Below are 17,234 nucleotides of genomic sequence, written 5' to 3'. Positions count from 1 at the left end.
TTTGTGGAAAAATTATGGCAAAATACTGGAATAACTCTCCAAGTAAAATCTGGACTTAACTGGACATGATCAAGTATAGCTAGTATTGTTGTATTTATTTAGAATTTAATTTGCTCAACTTATTTTGATCCTTAATTCCTTAAATAAATTAATATTCATCAATTTAATTTTATTTCCAAAAAAATCTAATCTGTACAAATGAAAATCTCTTTGTTTTTCTATATTTTTTGGTATGATGCCTACTGAAACCACTTAACGTCTTTGAACTACAATAGGTTTATTTTCTTTTATTCTGTTTTTGTTTTAAAAGATATTTTCACGGCCCTGGCTGGTTGGCTCAGCGGTAGAGCGTCGGCCTAGCGTGCGGAGGACCCGGGTTCGATTCCCGGCCAGGGCACATAGGAGAAGCGCCCATTTGCTTCTCCACCCCTCTGCCGCGCTTTCCTCTCTGTCTCTCTCTTCCCCTCCCGCAGCCAAGGCTCCATTGGAGCAAAGATGGCCCGGGCGCTGGGGATGGCTCTGTGGCCTCTGCCTCGGGCGCTAGAGTGGCTCTGGTCGCAGCATGGCGACGCCCAGGATGGGCAGAGCATCGCCCCCTGGTGGGCAGAGCATCGCCCCTGGTGGGCGTGCCGGGTGGATCCCGGTCGGGCGCATGCGGGAGTCTGACTGTCTCTCCCTGTTCCCAGCTTCAGAAAAATGCAAAAAAAAAAAAAAGATATTTTCACTATGAGTAGATATTATACAGATATAATTAAAAGGGCAAAGAGATCTAATTACGGATTCTGTGATTAAAAACAAAGTTCTCACCCATTGTTAGTACAGCTGATATAATCTATGTTTTCAAAATCCAAAGTGAGATAAAGATATATATTTAAATGTGTATCTTTATTTTACTATATATCTGAAACAAAGTTTTTATATGTACATATGTTTTATTAAAATAACTTGTGCAGCTATTTATGCCTTAAACAACAGGGAGAAGGTATTTTAAGAACAAGACAGTAGACTCAAGAATCCAAATTTGCTTTTCTTTCCCTTCCTATTTTATTCTCAGTTTATAGGATTTTTGTTATGTTTGAGGTAGAATTGTTTGTTTATTTCATTACCACAGAAAGGTGTAGATTCATATGAAATTTTAAGTATATTGATCATCATTTTATTCTTATGTTAGGGACATGGAACAAGCAGGACCATTACAAAATTGACTAAATTTAATATATCATCCATGATGTTTTATAAATGCTAAAGTAAAATATTCCAGTTTTAAGGAATATACCAGTTTTCAGTGGGAAAGTATTTCACATGTTTTTAAATAATGATGAACCATTTTCTTTTTTCTTTTTCTTCCTTGCAATAATGTCTCAAGGTAGTCAGTTTTTGTATTCAACTTTTGGCTATACCCTACTGGCAGCCATAGTTGAAAGAGCTTCAGGATATAAATATTTGGACTATATGCAGAAGATATTCCATGACTTGGATATGCTGACAACTGTGCAAGAAGAAAATGAACCAGTGATTTACAATAGAGCAAGGTAAGTAAACACCTTTGGTGTGTCTAACTATATCACATCTTAATAGTGTGTTATCAGTTAAAACTCAAATTTTCCTTATCTCCTTTCCAAAATCAACTTGCCACATTTTGGGAGCTTTTCTACATATCTGTTTTTCCATTTATAAAGTGTGTTCGTAAAGTACTCTCAAGATCCTTAGATGAAAGGCAGCAATAATAATTTAAGCACATGAATAATTAAACCAAAATTGCACCCGTCATGGGCATCTCTAATTTTCTTGTCAGTCATCCCTTTTCTTAAATGTTTATAAGTTAATGCTTTATTTGTTTATTTTTTTTATTATTTTAATTGTTTTAACTTTTATTTAATATGAAGTGATTTTTATACTTATAGAAAAGTTATGGACCCTGGCGCAGTAGCTCAGTTGGTTAGAGCAGTGGTCCCCAACCCCTGGGCCACGGACTGGTACTGGTCCATGGGCCATTTGGTACCAGTCCGCAGAGAAAGAATAAATAACTTACATTATTTCCATTTTATTGATATTTAAGTCTGAACGATGTTTTTATTTTTAAAAAATGACCAGATGTGCCCTGGCCGGTTGGCTCAGCGGTAGAGCGTCGGCCTAGCGTGCGGAGGACCCGGGTTCGATTCCCCGCCAGGGCCCACAGGAGAAGCACCCATTTGCTTCTCCACCCCTCCGCCGCGCTTTCCTCTCTGTCTCTCTCTTCCCCTCCCGCAGCCAAGGCTCCATTGGAGCAAAAATGGCCCGGGCGCTGGGGATGGCTCTGTGGCCTCTGCCTCAGGCGCTAGAGTGGCTCTGGTCGCAACATGGTGACGCCCAGGATGGGCAGAGCATCGCCCCCTGGTGGGCAGAGTGTCGCCCCTGGTGGGCGTGCCGGGTGGATCCCGTTCGGGCGCATGCGGGAGACTGTCTGACTGTCTCTCCCTGTTTCCAGCTTCGGAAAAATGCAAAAAAAAAAAAAAAAAAAAAAAAAAAAAATGACCAGATTCCCTTTGTTACATCCATCTAAGACTCACTCTTGATGCTTGTCTCGTAAGTTCGACAATTATATTTAAAAATACCATAGTTTTTACGCCAGTCGCATAATTTTATTTTGTGCATTTATCCGTCCCACCCTAAAGGCCAGTCCATGAAAATATTTTCTGACATTAAACCGGTCTGTGGCCCAAGAAAGGTTGGGGACCACTGGGTTAGAGTATTGTCCCAACATGCCAAGGTTGTAGGTTTGGTCCATGGTCAGGATACATGCGAGAATCAACAGTGAATGCATAAATAAGTGGAACAACATATCAATGTTTCTCTCTCTCTAGTTCCCTCTCCCTCCCTCTCCCTTCCTCTACCCCTTCCCCTCCCTTCCTCTCTAAAATTAAAAAAAAAAAAGTTATAAGAATAGTTTCTTATACAAGGTGTAAGAATAAGTTATATATACTCTTCACACAGAATCTGCAAATGTTATCATTTTACCACATTTACTTTATCTATCTTGATGATTTTGAGGGTTTATTTTTTCCTGAACCATTTGGAAATAAGTTGCAGACTTGGTATTCCTTTATCAGTAAATACTTAAATGTATATTTTCTAAAAAAAAAAATCTACAAATCTTACTCAAATTTTGTCAATTGTCCCAATAATGTTAAGCAGAAGTCTCATGATGTCTGTTTGTCCTATTATTGGTGATGGTAATTTTAATTGCTTTGTTGAGGTTTCACTACTGTAAAAGTCTCACTGAAATATAGCAAATGAAAAATTTATAATTTTTAATATTAATCTATAAAAGGGACATCAGGAGAAAATTTTGAAGTTAATGACTAGTAAGAGTTTTATGGTGATGTTGTTTTCTTTTCCATTTTCCATTTATTATTTGCTTTGTTAGAAAGATAATGTTTAACAAATCAACTATTATCTATTTCCATTAGTATGCCCTTTAATAGGCTTACCAGTACTTGAAATTGATGAAATGGTGGAATTTTTTTAGCTTCATCTTTCTATCTCCATACTAGTTTTGTTTAATCTTCTGTTGTATTTAATTAAAGTATTATTTTAAAATTACCAGTTTATTTAAAGGAATTAAATGTGCATTACTAGTCAGCCTAAAAGAGATATTTTTGGACATAAAAGAAATTGGGTTAGCAGCAAGCAGTGAATTTTAATTTTTAAAATGGTCTGTAGTTCTCAACCAGCTCAGCCTCTTAGTGGGGGTTTTTGTTCTTCTTTTTTGGTCCAACATTATATTTTACTGGAAAGCGTTAAAAAATTTGACAAATACCATAGGTTGTCAATTGAATCTAAAATAGATTCTCTAATAAAGGTGGTGTACATACATGACCTTGTTTTTATTTAGAAATTCGATAATGAATGCCTAGACTTACATATTAGAGAGAAAAAAAGATTATGTATCATTGAGCCTCTTTTTCTAAATTGAAAATTAGGGCTCTATGAATGTACAGACTGCAGAGCAGCTATTATTCATTTGCTGTTTTCTTAATGAATAATTAATATATGACTTATACAAAAATCATAGCATGGCATATGATGAGGAGTTTATTTTATCTCCCATTCTTTGAAAAAAGGCAGTAGGTTTCCATTTGTATTACAGAAAGTTCCTATCTGCTCTAGGTTTTTTTATTCAGATGTTGATAGTACCCAATGGTGTTAAATGGGTAGTTAATTCATTTTAGTTAGATTAAATCAGCTGCTGAAATAAAATAGCATGGGAAGATTGTTACCTAGGAAAATGTTCTGTCCCTTTGCTTTTTTATTTTTGTTGATACATTATCCACTTGAGTGTCTAAAAGTCAACTCTTCTTTTTTTTTAATAATTATTTGAAAAGACCACTATTTTTAGAAAGTTCAGGAAGTAAAAGGAATCATTTCAACATCTCTCTCTCTTTTTTTTTTTTTTTGTATTTTTCTGAAGTTGGAAATGGGGAGGCAGTCAGACAGACTCCGCATGTGCCCGACCGGGATCCACCCGGCATGCCCACCAGGGGGCGATGCTCTGCCCATCTGGGGCGTCGCTCTGTTGCAACCAGAGCCATTCTAGTGCCTGAGGCAGAGGCCACAGAGCCATACTCAGCGCAAGGCCAACTTTGCTCCAATGGAGCTTTGGCTGCGGGAGGGGAAGAGAGAGACAGAGAGGAAGGAGAGGGGGAGGGGTGGAGAAGCAGATGGGCGCTTCTCCTGTGTGCCCTGGCTGGGAATCGAACCTGGGACTCTTGCACGCCAGGCTGACGCTCTACCACTGAGCCAACCGGCCAGGGCCCTCAACATTTCTAGTTTTTAAAAAATAAAAAACTAGCCTGAACAGGCGGTGGCACAGTGGATAGAGCATCAGACTGGGATGTGGAGGACCCAGGTTCGAGACATCAGACTGGGATGTGGAGGACCCAGGTTCGAGACCCTGAGGTCGCCAGCTTGAGTGCAGGCTCATCTGGTTTGAGCAAGGCTCACCAGTTTGAGCCCAAGGTCACTGGCTCGAGCAAGGGGTCACTCGGTCTGCTGTAGCCCCCTAGTCAAGGCACATATAAGAAATCAATCAATGAACAACTAAGGAACCGCAACAAAAAATTGATGTTTCTCATCTCTCTCCCTTCCTGTCTGTCTGTCCCTCTCTCTGACTCTTCCACAAAATTAATTAATTAATTAAATAAAATACTAATGTTAATTTAAAAAATAAAAAACTTAAACTTAGTAAATGCATATTTCTATCATGTGTTTATAGTACCATTTTACAGGAAATAAAATTTTCAGCAAAGTTTCCAGCTTTGTTTAGTCTACTGACTCCTGGTAATAATCATAAATTAAATATGTTTATGCTATTCTGACCAGGTCTTTTTAGAGTTACTACATCCCAACAGTTAATATTTATTGTCTTGATCACTTCTCTGTGTGTACATTTGTGAGTTTAAAATAGTGCCTCCTAGTGTTTGTCACCTGTTAAGGTATTTTCCCAGAATCTCACCCCAAAATACTACTTAAATTTCTTTGGCCAGAATTTTAGCCACAGACCACACTTAGCTGTAAAGAATGCAGAGAAATTAGCTTTTATCTGTGTACATTGCTTTTCTTTTCTTTTTTTCTTAATTTATTGATTTTAGAAAGAGTGGAAGGGAGACAGAAATATCTATCTGTTCCGTATGTGCCGTGTGGGGGGATCAAACTGGCAACCTCTGCTCATCAGACAGTGCTCTCACCGACCCAGCTATCCAGCAAGGGCTACATTGCTTTTTTTGAATAAAAAAAAATTATTTTTTAATGGAAGAATAGGAATATTGAATCTGTGTATGCAAATAGATATGTTGATCCTGTATAGCAAGTATATTCTGTATAGGCGAATAAACTAATCCTTTAAGCAGTTACCTACAAGGGAGTGCAGTAAATGTTCTTTCTTGCCACTGAAAGACACTCAGGTATTTGATATGAGAATCCTCAGTCATTACATTATTAGCTTATTATTGAACTTTGTTCATATTTTCTATGCGTTTGGCACACTCCTTCCAACAAAAGTCTCTTTTATAATTGGATGGGACCAAAAGCAAATAAAAGATGTTTTCTGAAATATTTGCTATATTTTGACAGCTTTTACCCTCTGTTGTTATCTTTTTATTATTATTATCTTTATTTTCTAGATTATCTTCTAAAGTTAAGCCTGGTTTCTTATACCTTTGGCTGACAGACTCTAGTAGTAGATTCAATCCAGATGTTAATGCTAAATGTTAAAGTAGGATTGGTTTTCATAATATGCATTTTAAATTTCATGGGTTGTTCATGTTCTCAAAACAATAAAATACAAACTGGTGCATAATTGTTTTAAAGGCAGTTAAGCATTTTAAAAATAAAAGTATTTTGAATTTCTAAGTTTGTGGATATACATTTCTGTAGTTATATAATGTTCTTGTACAGAATCTAGAGCTTTTTAAGCAAGTAGGAAGAGGCTCCTTGTCATCTGGCATCTTTCCATCAATGATTCAGTTAAAGGTGTCCCACTAACTTATCCAAGAACCTGTGTCTATGTAGCCCATTTCTTTAGAGCAGATATTCCTTAAGAATTTGAAATAAGTTACTATCTAGCTGAACAAATTATTTTTATGAAAAGCCATTAACTTGCCCTCTGTAAAAGGAATCAAGGGATTAAAGTCTAAACTAACAATTTAAAGTCTAGAATTCTCCATAGTTTTGTATCTTAAAGGAAGAATGACTGAGGAATTTTAATTTCTAGCCTTAATATAAGCGGTTTGAAATGCTTTACAAAAAGCTGATAATTAGCCAAAATACACTGGTAGTTCTCTTCCTAGTTTACAAACTTGCAATTCAGTCAAAAAACTATGTTTCTCAATGAGAAAATTTATTTCTACAATATTATTTGGCTTCTTTTAGATTTGATTGACTTGGAGTTCCAAGAGTAATCAGTGTTTAGGCAGAAAGTAATTAGAAAGTACTGTAATCCTAAAATATGAGAGTGGCCATAGGAATGGCAAGAAGAAACGATAAGACACATAATAGGATTTAGCATCTTACTAGATATGTGTTGAGGGCAAGAAAGTTGACTAAGGTTTTAATGGAGAGGAAAAATATGAAAAGAAGGTTTGGAAGAGATTAATATAGTTTTAATCATGTTCATTTTGAGACATGAGAAGACCACCTATCAAGTCATTGGTTCCCAAGAAAGCATATTAAGATTCTCTGTATACTGCCTGACCTGCGGTGGCGCAGTGGGTAAAAGCATCGACCTGGAACACTGAGGTCGCCGGTTCAAAACCCCGAGCTTTCTTGGTCAAGGCACATATGGGAGTTGATGCTTTCTGCTCCTCCCTTCTGTCTCTCTCTGTCTCCTCTGTCTAAAATGAATAAATAAAATCTAAAACTAAAAACTAAAAAAAAAAAAAAAAAAAAGATTCTCTGTAGACTTTTTGTTTTTAATCTTCAAAGCACATACCAAGGCCACCCCTGCTTCACCCAATATTATGACTTGGGCTTTTAGGGGACATGTAAAGTTCTTGCTTTTCTAACTATGTCCACAGTCCCTCCAAAGTTATGAATTTTGAGGGAGTATATAATTTTGGGAGGGAAGAAGTCCAGAGGTGATTCTGATAAACAGCTGTCCTGCCCTCTCCAAAACCAAATTTGAGAATTATTAATGCGAATAGAAAATCCAGTCATAAATTTGGAATGGGTTGTGGTACAGATGCAGATTTTTAATTATCTCTGTAGAAGAAAAGACCTGGGAAACTGGAACCACTGGTGATTGGAGGGAAGCAATCGTAGGATGAAGATAGAGAGCTCAGAGCACAATTGCATGAGGGAGTGTCAGGGAAGTGCTGGTTAACAGTGCTACATGTAGGATGAGGACTGTACAAAGGGAATTAGAAGATCCTTGATAGCCCATAAGAGAGCCATTTTGTTGTGATGGAAGAATGAAAGCCAGATTGTAAGGAATTGAATGAATGCAGAGGGCAAGTACATAGAAACAGCAGGTGTGGACTGTTTTATGTAGTTTGGCAGTAAATGAGGAGAAAGAAAGGAAGATGTAACAAGGATAAAAAGAAAAGTTATTTTGCCTTAGGAACTAGGGAACTAGAGTATTTTGTGAGGTAAGGTGGAGTCAGAATTCCTAGCATGGCACAGAAAGTCCTTTGTGACCTGTTCCATGTCTACTCCTTCAGCATCATCTTTTGACACTTATCCCCTCAAGCTCTCTGCTTCAGCCAGACCTGATCTACTTTACTCCCCATCCAGGCCTGTGAGCAACCATCTAATGAGGCTTCCTCTCATTAATGCTCAGGATTTCTCACATTGTTCTTAGCTAATCACCCCACAACCTGTTACTCCAAGTATGGCCCAGGGGCCAGCAGTCTTGGCATTATCTGGGAGCTGGTTAGAATTGCAGAATTTCAGGCCCCTCCTCCAACCACCTGAGGCTGAAGCTCCAGTGTGACAAAATCCCCAGGTGATTCAAGGTGATTCATATGTGCTTTGAAATTTAAGATCTTTCCAACAAGACTCTTAACCCCTGAGAGCAACCACAGTATGTGGTTTTATTTGTCTCTCCAGTGCCTTGCAAAGTGTTTCTATTAAAATATTTGACTAACAGCCTGACCTGTGGTGGCGCAGTGGATCAAGTGTCGACCTGGAAATGCTGAGGTCGCCGGTTCGAAACCTTGGGCTTGCATGGTCAAGGCACATATGGGAGTTGATGCTTCCAGCTCCTCCCCCCTTCTCTCTCTCCCTCCCTCTCTCCTCTCTAAAAAAAAAAAGAATAAATTAATTTTAAAAAAATATTTGACTAACAAATGTGCTTTTATTTATTCTACATGTTTAATGAGCACTTATTGGATGGCAAGTACCGTTCTAGATAGAGGATTAGTCATTACACAAGGTAGATAAGATTCCTGCTCTTATGTAATTAATATTCTATGGGAAAATATAGACATGTAAACAAATAATTTAAATAAGAATTTCAGATAGTGATATGAAGAAAATAAAACAGGGCAATGGGATATGGAGTAACAAGGAGAGGATGGGGGGAATTATGTAAATACATTGGTTTTTAGGACATGTTGGTTAAGCTGAGACATGAATGATAAGGAAAGCTATTTACTTTGTTGCAAATACAGAGATAAGTCTAGCATGAAAGAAGCAAAGCCAGGTGTTGTGATGAGATCAAAGAAATTAGCAGGGGACAAATCATTTCTGAATAGTGAGTTTCAATGCTGTTAGACCCACTGCCCCTTAATCTAATAAATATTTTATAATACCTCCTTTAATATCAAAATGAAAGGCATATATCACATACCTACACTCAATCTAACTAGAATACAAAGAAGAAAAAAGGAATAGAATAACATGAAAATAGATATTTCATTATGTTAAAGTTTATTCATGACAGCATTAGAAGACATAATAAAATCAAAGGCAACTTAATACAGAAAAGCATTATAACTGTGACAACTGTGAATGCAAACCAGCAAAAATGTATTGGTGCTTCAACTCATGCCCTTGGTGGCCAACTCTGGCTAAAGTTTTATTTATTTATTTATTTTTTCATTTTTTCTGAAGCTGGAAACGGGGAGAGACAGTCAGACAGACTCCCGCATGCGCCCGACCGGGATCCACCCGGCACGCCCACCAGGGGCGACGCTCTGCCCACCAGGGGGCGATAATCTGCCCATCCTGGGCGTCGCCATGTTGCGACCAGAGCCACTCTAGCGCTTGGGGCAGAGGTCACAGAGCCATCCCCAGCGCCCGGGCCATCCTTGCTCCAATGGAGCCTTGGCTGCGGGAGAGGAAGAGAGAGACAGAGAGGAAAGCGCGGCGGAGGGGTGGAGAAGCAAATGGGCGCTTCTCCCGTGTGCCCTGGCCGGGAATCGAACCCGGGTCCTCCGCACGCTAGGCCGACGCTCTACCGCTGAGCCAACCGGCCAGGGCCTGGCTAAAGTTTTAAGAAAAATAAAATGCAGGGTTTTTTTAGCCCTGGCCCATTGGCTCAGTGGTAGAGCTTTGGCCAGGTGTGTGGAAGTCCCGGGTTTGATTCCTGGTCAGGGCACACGGGAGAAGTGCCCATCTGCTTCTCCACCCTTCCCCTTCTCCTTCCTCTCTATCTCTCTTCCCCTCCCACAGCCAGGGCTCCATTGGAGCAAAGTTGGCCTGGGTGCCGAGGACGGCTCCATGGCCTCCACCTCAGGCACTAGAATGGCTCCAGCTGCAATGGAGCAATGCCCCAGATGGGCAGAGCATCTCCACCCAGTGGGCATGCTGGGTGGATCCCGGTCAGGCGCATGCGGGAGTCTGTCTGACTGCCTCCTGCTTCTAACTTTGGAAAAATACAAAGAAAACAAACAAACAAACAAAACCAGTCTTTCTTCAACTTTTTTTTTTTTTAATTTTTTTTTTTTGTTTGTTTGTTTGTTTGTATTTTTCCGAAGTTGGAAACGGGGAGGCAGTCAGACAAACTCCCGCATGCGCCCGACTGGGATCCACCCGGCATGCCCACCAGGAGGCAATGCTCTGCCCATCTGGGGCATCGCTCTGTTGCAACCAGAGCCATTCTAGCGCCTGAGGCAGAGGCCACAGAGCCATACTCAGCGCTGGGCCAGAGCTCCAATGGAGCCTTGGCTGCGGGAGGGGAAGAGAGAGACAGAGAGGAAGGAGAGGGAGAGGGGTGGAGAAGCAGATGGGCGCTTCTCCTGTGTGCCCTGACCGGGAATCGAACCTGGGACTCCTACACGCCAGGCCGGCGCTCTACCACTGAGCCAACTGGCCAGGGCCTTTCTTCAACTTTTATAGTGATTATGTTGGTTTTGGATCTCTGTTCTTGAGTTCAGCAAAGAAAGAATTCAGAGCCAACAACCCTAGAGCAAAGGAAAGTTTATTTGACAAGCAAAAGAAAAGTATACTGTACTCAAGGAGAAGAATCAAGCAGGCTGCTCAGAGAGCTGCCTTTGCCTTTTAGAAAGAAAATCACACAGGCAGAAGAAGTGAGCCAGTTGCATGGACTCAGGACATGAGTTACAGAGGCAAAAGAAGGGCCCTTGAAGACAGGTTCCTGGTGTTAGCCCAGGATGAGGTGCTGCTGCCTGCTGCTCCCTGGAATTAAGTCTCCTGGGAACCTTTAGAGTTTAGCAGAAAGAAAGCAAAGACATGTGGCTGAGGGAAGATGGTGGGAAAGGCCCAGGCTGCTCCAGGGAGAGCACTCCTTGGGTTCTTTGTCTTAACGGTTTTTATCTGTTCTCTAAAGGCAGGAATTTTAGGGGAGTTCTCAGGGGAGGATCTCAATAGAATATTCATCAGCCTTCCAGGTGTGTCCTTTCAGGGTCACGGTCTCTGCTGATTGGTCAGCACTAGAGTAGGGGGTCATTGGTCATTGCATCTGGTTCTGATGTCAATCATAGTATCACTTCATCTAGTTTTGCTACTTTACTGGGCCTGGAGCTGAAACGCAACTGAGGACTAGATGGTATCTCTAGTTTGACCAAAACTTTGTCCCTGTGGTCAACAGACCCAAGATTTTGTTCCTAATATTATTTGATACTGATCAGAACTTCATTATCCTGAGGTCTTACTGCTTAAGGGACTGGTTGTACAAAGGAGAAGGAGGCAGGTGAGTCAGGATACTAGATGAGGCCAGCTTGAATCAGCCCTTTGTTTCAGTTTTCTTATTCCACTTGCCAAGGAATTTTCCTAGCTATCTACTATCCTGCTTAGTTACATTCAAGAAAAATTCATTGTAAAGTGAAAATGGGCAAAAAGTACTTTGTGTTTGTATATAAAAAAAGAGAGGGTTCTAGGCTCAGCTAGTTAAAAACAATTTTTTACTTCATGAATAGTTGAAGGTCTTTCAGCATATGGGAGAATGGACTGTTGTGTGGTCCTTCTCCATATATCACAGGACATTTATTTATTTTAGGGATCTTTTTTCATTTTATTATGTGTTACTATTCAAAAAGCACTTTAAGCAGAAGGCAAGTTTAATTTAAGCAACAATATTTGAATAAACTTCACAAAATTTTACAATGACTACGTCTGGTGATAAAAACACATTTCTTGTAAAAAAAAAATGAAAAAAATGTAGAGAAGATAACTAAAAGCACTTTAACACCACACACAAATATAGAGAAAAACTGACAATAAAATGTTGTTACATTTCTTTTCATGCATATATAATTAATAATATAAAATATATATTGTAAAATAAAATATTTAACATCTTTTGATTACTTAATAATTTATCATATTAGGCATTTAGACTTTTTAATTAATCACCATTTAAATAATACTAGAATAATACATATACAAACACATACACATATACAGAAAACAAATTAATGCCTTTTATTCCTTATTTTCACTTCTAAAAATTGTTCCTATAGAAAATAAATATAGGTAATTTATATATATATATTTCCCCACATATATATATATATATATATATCTCTTCCCATATTTGCCAAAATAGTTGCTAAGAAATGATGATACCAGTGTATGCTTTGATCAGTAGACTATGAGAATATTTAATTTAATAGCCTCTTGAATTTTATCAGTTTTTAAAATTTCCACCAAGGCAAGGTGCCAAAATAAAAAGATAAATTATGGTTTGTTTTAGCATATCTTTTAAATTTTTCGCAGATGTAAAAAATAAATTATATTTATAATTCATACATAAATATTTTACATATGTATATATTTTTTTTATATGTCTTCTCCTCTAGACTATCAGTTCTATGAGGGCAGATACCATGCCTGTTGGCTGGCTAGCACAGGACCTGGGAGCTGGTGGTCAAAGTTCACTGCATACATAAATGATTGGTTTTTATTTACAACAGCTTTAGTAGGTCAGCAAATTTGCTTGACTTAAAATGATGAAGATGCTCTACTTGACCAAACTTTAGGCAGGCTCTTCTGAGCACTCTTCTTGACTAGGCTTCAACTGTGGCCAGTGAAACTACAAACTCTCAGCATCACAGGACATTTAGGAACCTTGGGCCCCTATTTAGTAAATATCGGTAAGAGCCTTCTAATAATTGTGACAACTGAAAAATATGCCTTCAAAATTTTTGCTTATGGGGTTGGTACTGCCTCTGTTAAGGACCATTGATTGTGTTATAGGCCACTGTAAGAAATTTGGGTTTTATTATTACAGTGGTAATCATTGGAGGGTTTCAAGTGGGTGGGAAAAGGAAGGGACACCATTGGTAGCTTTTGTATAAAGAATGGACTGCAAGGAGATAAATAATCTAGGAAGTATAACTGGTAGAGCAGAGTTGTAGAGGCAAAGAGGTAGGTAGTGGAATTAGTCTTAAACACAACAGGAAAATTTCTTAAGTGACTAGCGAGAAGGAAAAAAAAAGGTTAGATGATTATGGAAATACATTTTGAGAGAAAGATAGGAGTTCCTCACTGAGGCTCATTTTGGTTGGCCTTGCTTCTCAGTGAAACAAAGATATAGTTATCTGCTCTCTGTCTTATGGTAGAGTAGAGCAGTGGTCCCCAACCCCCCGGGGAATTATAAGAATAAATAACTTACATTATTTCCGTTTTATTTCTATTTAAGTCTGAGCGATGTTTTATTTTTAAAAATGACCAGATTCCCTCTGTTACATCCATTTAAGACTCACTCTTGACGCTTGTCTTCCGTCCCACCCTAAAGGCCGGTCCGTGAAAATATTTTCTGACATTAAACTAGTCCGTGGCCCAAAAAAGGTTGGGGACCACTGGAGTAGAGGACTCAGGGTGGAAGAGATTGGGAATAGTAACTACAAAGACTATACCAGTGAATAACTAGGAAAAGAATTAAAAGATTTGATAACAGCAGTAAAGACTCTTAGCAAGAGTATGAGTTGATATCAATCACCTTTGTTATATGAATTTCAACAGCCTTCCTTGGCAGATAACAGAACCAAAGAAAGTAGTACCTATATGTATTCGGGATTGGTCAGAAGAGTGAGGAAGCTTAAGGTGCTAGTGAGATGAAAGCTGAAATAGTTGAAATGGCTGGTGGTTTAGTTTAGGCTAGAACAGAAAATCAGGTGAAGTCATTGGGAACTAAGACCTGTGGAAACTGAGAAGAGCCCATGAGAATAGACAGAGCTCACGATGAAAACAGAGCAGGTTCAGTTGGAGAGTTGGAAGAACTGAAAGTCATGGGAAGAAATTTCTGAGTTTGAGACCTTGGAGATAAAACAGTTTAAAGAGATGGTGAGAAGGCCCTGGCCGGTTGGCTCAGTGGTAGAGCGTCGGCCTGGCGTGCAGAAGTCCCGGGTTCGATTCCCAGCCAGGGCACACAGGAGAAGCGCCCATCTGCTTCTCCACCCCTCTCCCTCTCCTTCCTCTCTGTCTCTCTCTTCCCCTCCCGCAGCCGAGGCTCCATTGAAGCAAAGATGACCTGGCGCGGGCGCTGGGGATGGCTCCTTGGCCTCTGCCCCAGGCGCTAGAGTGGCTCTGGTCGCAACAGAGCAACGCCCCGGAGGGGCAGAGCATCGCCCCCTGGTGGGCAGAGCGTCGCCCCCTAGTGGGCGTGCCGGGTGGATCCCGGTCGGGCGCATGCGGGAGTCTGTCTGACTGTCTCTCCCCATTTCTAGCTTCAGAAAAATACAAAAAAAAAAAAAAGAGATGGTGAGATTCAGGTCTGACAGTGCTTTTGAGTAGTCCACCAAAGTAGAATAAAGATGAAGATTATTAGAGGTGAGACAGTCAGCAAACTAAAAACTTAAGAGCATCATCATCATTTTATTATGAATCTTGAAAAGATTCTCCAGATCAAGTTTCATTTTTTTATTTAATTATTTTGTGACTTCATTTTACAGGGATCCTCGGGTTACAACAGTTCTGTTCCTACAACATTGACATAACCCAAATTTTGTTGTAAGTTGAAACACACCCTAGCCTAAGTCACTTACCTATCCTAACACAGTTGTAAAATCATAATCTAGAACATAAAAACCCAACTAAGCCACAGAAACAGGAAAAAGACATAAATATACTCTACACTGTACTGTAGTAACAGAAAAAATCAGTGTAAAAAAAATTCTTTTATTCCTGTGGTTGGCTTGCACACTGGAAGGGGCATTACAATGTGGGAGAGAGTGACCTATTGGGAGGAGGAAGCTGGAGAGGCAGGAGAACCTGCAGAAGGCTCTGGAGACACTGGGTCCGGGGAATCAGGATTGCCTAAGGAACATGCAGGAGACGCTGGAGATGATTCTACCTGTACGACACTAACGGCATAAGCTGAACAACTCACATCTCAATTTTTTTAAGTTTTTATGGGAGTGAATGTCATAAACTCTAAACGTTGTATGTCGAGACTGTTGTAATCCAAGAACCCCCTGTATTTACCTAATGTTTGTGGTACAGTCTCCTCACATTAGAATAGAAACTTCATGAGGTCACTTTGTCTCTTTTGTTTAACACTTTATTCCAGCATCCAAACAGTGCCTGGGACATAGTGAGTGCTCCGTCAATAATTGTAAAATGCATGAGTGAAGAACAGCTATCATTTCTTAAGTTCCTGCCAGAAAAATGAAGAGCTTTGTACATACATTTCTAACTCAGCAAAGTAGTTTTTTTGTTCTTATTTTACAAGGTGGGATGCTGAAGTAGAGAGGCAACATAGAATAGGGATGCCAGACTACCTGAGTTTGAGTCAACTCTGCCACTTATAAGCTGTGTGAATGTGGATAAATTATTTATGCTCTCCACGGCTCAGTTTCCTCATCTGTAAAATAGGGATTATAATGGTACCTATCTCCTGATATTGTTACAGGAATAAATTAGTTCATATTTATGTAATTCTTGGCACATAGTAAGAGCTGTATAAGTGTTGTTAATCAAATAAAATAAGCATAGCCAGAAAGGGTGAGATTTGGGGTTCAAACTCAGGTTTGATAACTCCAGCTTCTACTACACCAAGGAAGTACCACATCACATCATTATACATGGTATCTTTATAGTATTAGACAAGAAATCTAATCTTCTTATAAATATTAATCTTATTTCTATACATCCTGTTGTGTATACTTATAAAATTCACATGTGGCACATTATCCATTAATCCTAAGGAATATCTGCCAAACCACAGGTGTTTCTGTATATGCACGGGGTAAATATGTACAATCTTAATCACTAAATTTCTGCTGTTATTAAAAGTTTGATATACTCAGCATGGACAAGCCATACCAATAGAAACAACAACCCACTTTCAATGCTTTAATTCACAGGTAATTAGACTAGCTTGCTCAGTTATCTGTGTTCATTCAGATCAGTTCATTAAGACCTGAATCATACTGAAAATGAGTGATTAGTTCCTGAGAATGTATGATTACTACATTGAAATGCAGTCTGTCTCATATACATTTCCTATTAATTTTCATGTGTAAAGTCAATAATAGACTATTAAATTTTTAATAACTATTCTTATTTTATTTTAGATTTTATGTTTACAATAAAAAGAAACGTCTTGTCAACACACCTTATGTGGATAACTCCTATAAATGGGCTGGTGGTGGATTTCTATCTACAGTGGGTGACCTTCTGAAATTTGGGAATGCAATGCTGTATGGTTACCAAGTCGACCTGTTTAAGAACTCAAATGAAAATCTTTTGCCTGGATATCTCAAACCAGAAACAATGGTTATGATTTGGACACCAGTCCCTAACACAGAGATGTCTTGGGATAGGGAGGGTAAATATGCAATGGCATGGGGTGTTGTGGAAAAGAAGCAAACATATGGTTCTTGTCGGAAACAACGGCATTATGCCTCACATACTGGAGGTGCAGTGGGTGCCAGTAGTGTCCTGCTGATCCTTCCTGAAGAACTGGATGCAGAAACTGTATATAACAAGGTTCCTCCGAGAGGAATAGTTGTGTCTATCATATGTAACATGCAGTCTGTTGGACTCAATAGCACCGCTTTAAAGATTGCTCTGGAATTTGATAAGGACAGATCAGAATTACCTTAACGTCACAGGTGCAAAATGAACTGTTTTGTTTATTTATACATTAACTAAAGTTCCAAAATACATGAGGTTTTTAAGAATGAATTTGTAATATAGTATAATTGAATGCAGTGAATAATGTACCTCTAATTGCTTAATTTTGTAATTGCCTTTTATTGTAGGGTTAGTTCTTTATACTCAGGGAAATAACTATATTGTATTCACTTTTTGAAAAATGTTAACTCTTGAAATAAAATATTCTGATAAAAATA

The 17,234-nt window shown here is 39.0% G+C and overlaps 1 protein-coding gene across 1 annotated transcript in view; it reads left to right on the top strand.

Annotated features, from left to right (window-relative positions):
- The window catches only part of LACTB (lactamase beta), a 21,600-nt gene extending 4,366 nt beyond the window's left edge, over positions 1 to 17,234 (top strand). Inside the window, exons 5-6 of the mRNA XM_066276616.1 lie at positions 1,367 to 1,532; positions 16,455 to 17,234. Of these exons, the coding sequence (XP_066132713.1) occupies positions 1,367 to 1,532; positions 16,455 to 16,986 (698 nt within the window). The 3' untranslated portion in view covers positions 16,987 to 17,234. The remainder of the gene's footprint in view (positions 1 to 1,366; positions 1,533 to 16,454) is intronic.

The sequence above is a fragment of the Saccopteryx bilineata genome, chromosome 4 (assembly GCF_036850765.1).
Source record: "Saccopteryx bilineata isolate mSacBil1 chromosome 4, mSacBil1_pri_phased_curated, whole genome shotgun sequence".
NCBI classification, from domain to species: Eukaryota; Metazoa; Chordata; class Mammalia; order Chiroptera; family Emballonuridae; genus Saccopteryx; species Saccopteryx bilineata.
This window is presented reverse-complemented; position numbering and strand designations above follow the sequence as displayed.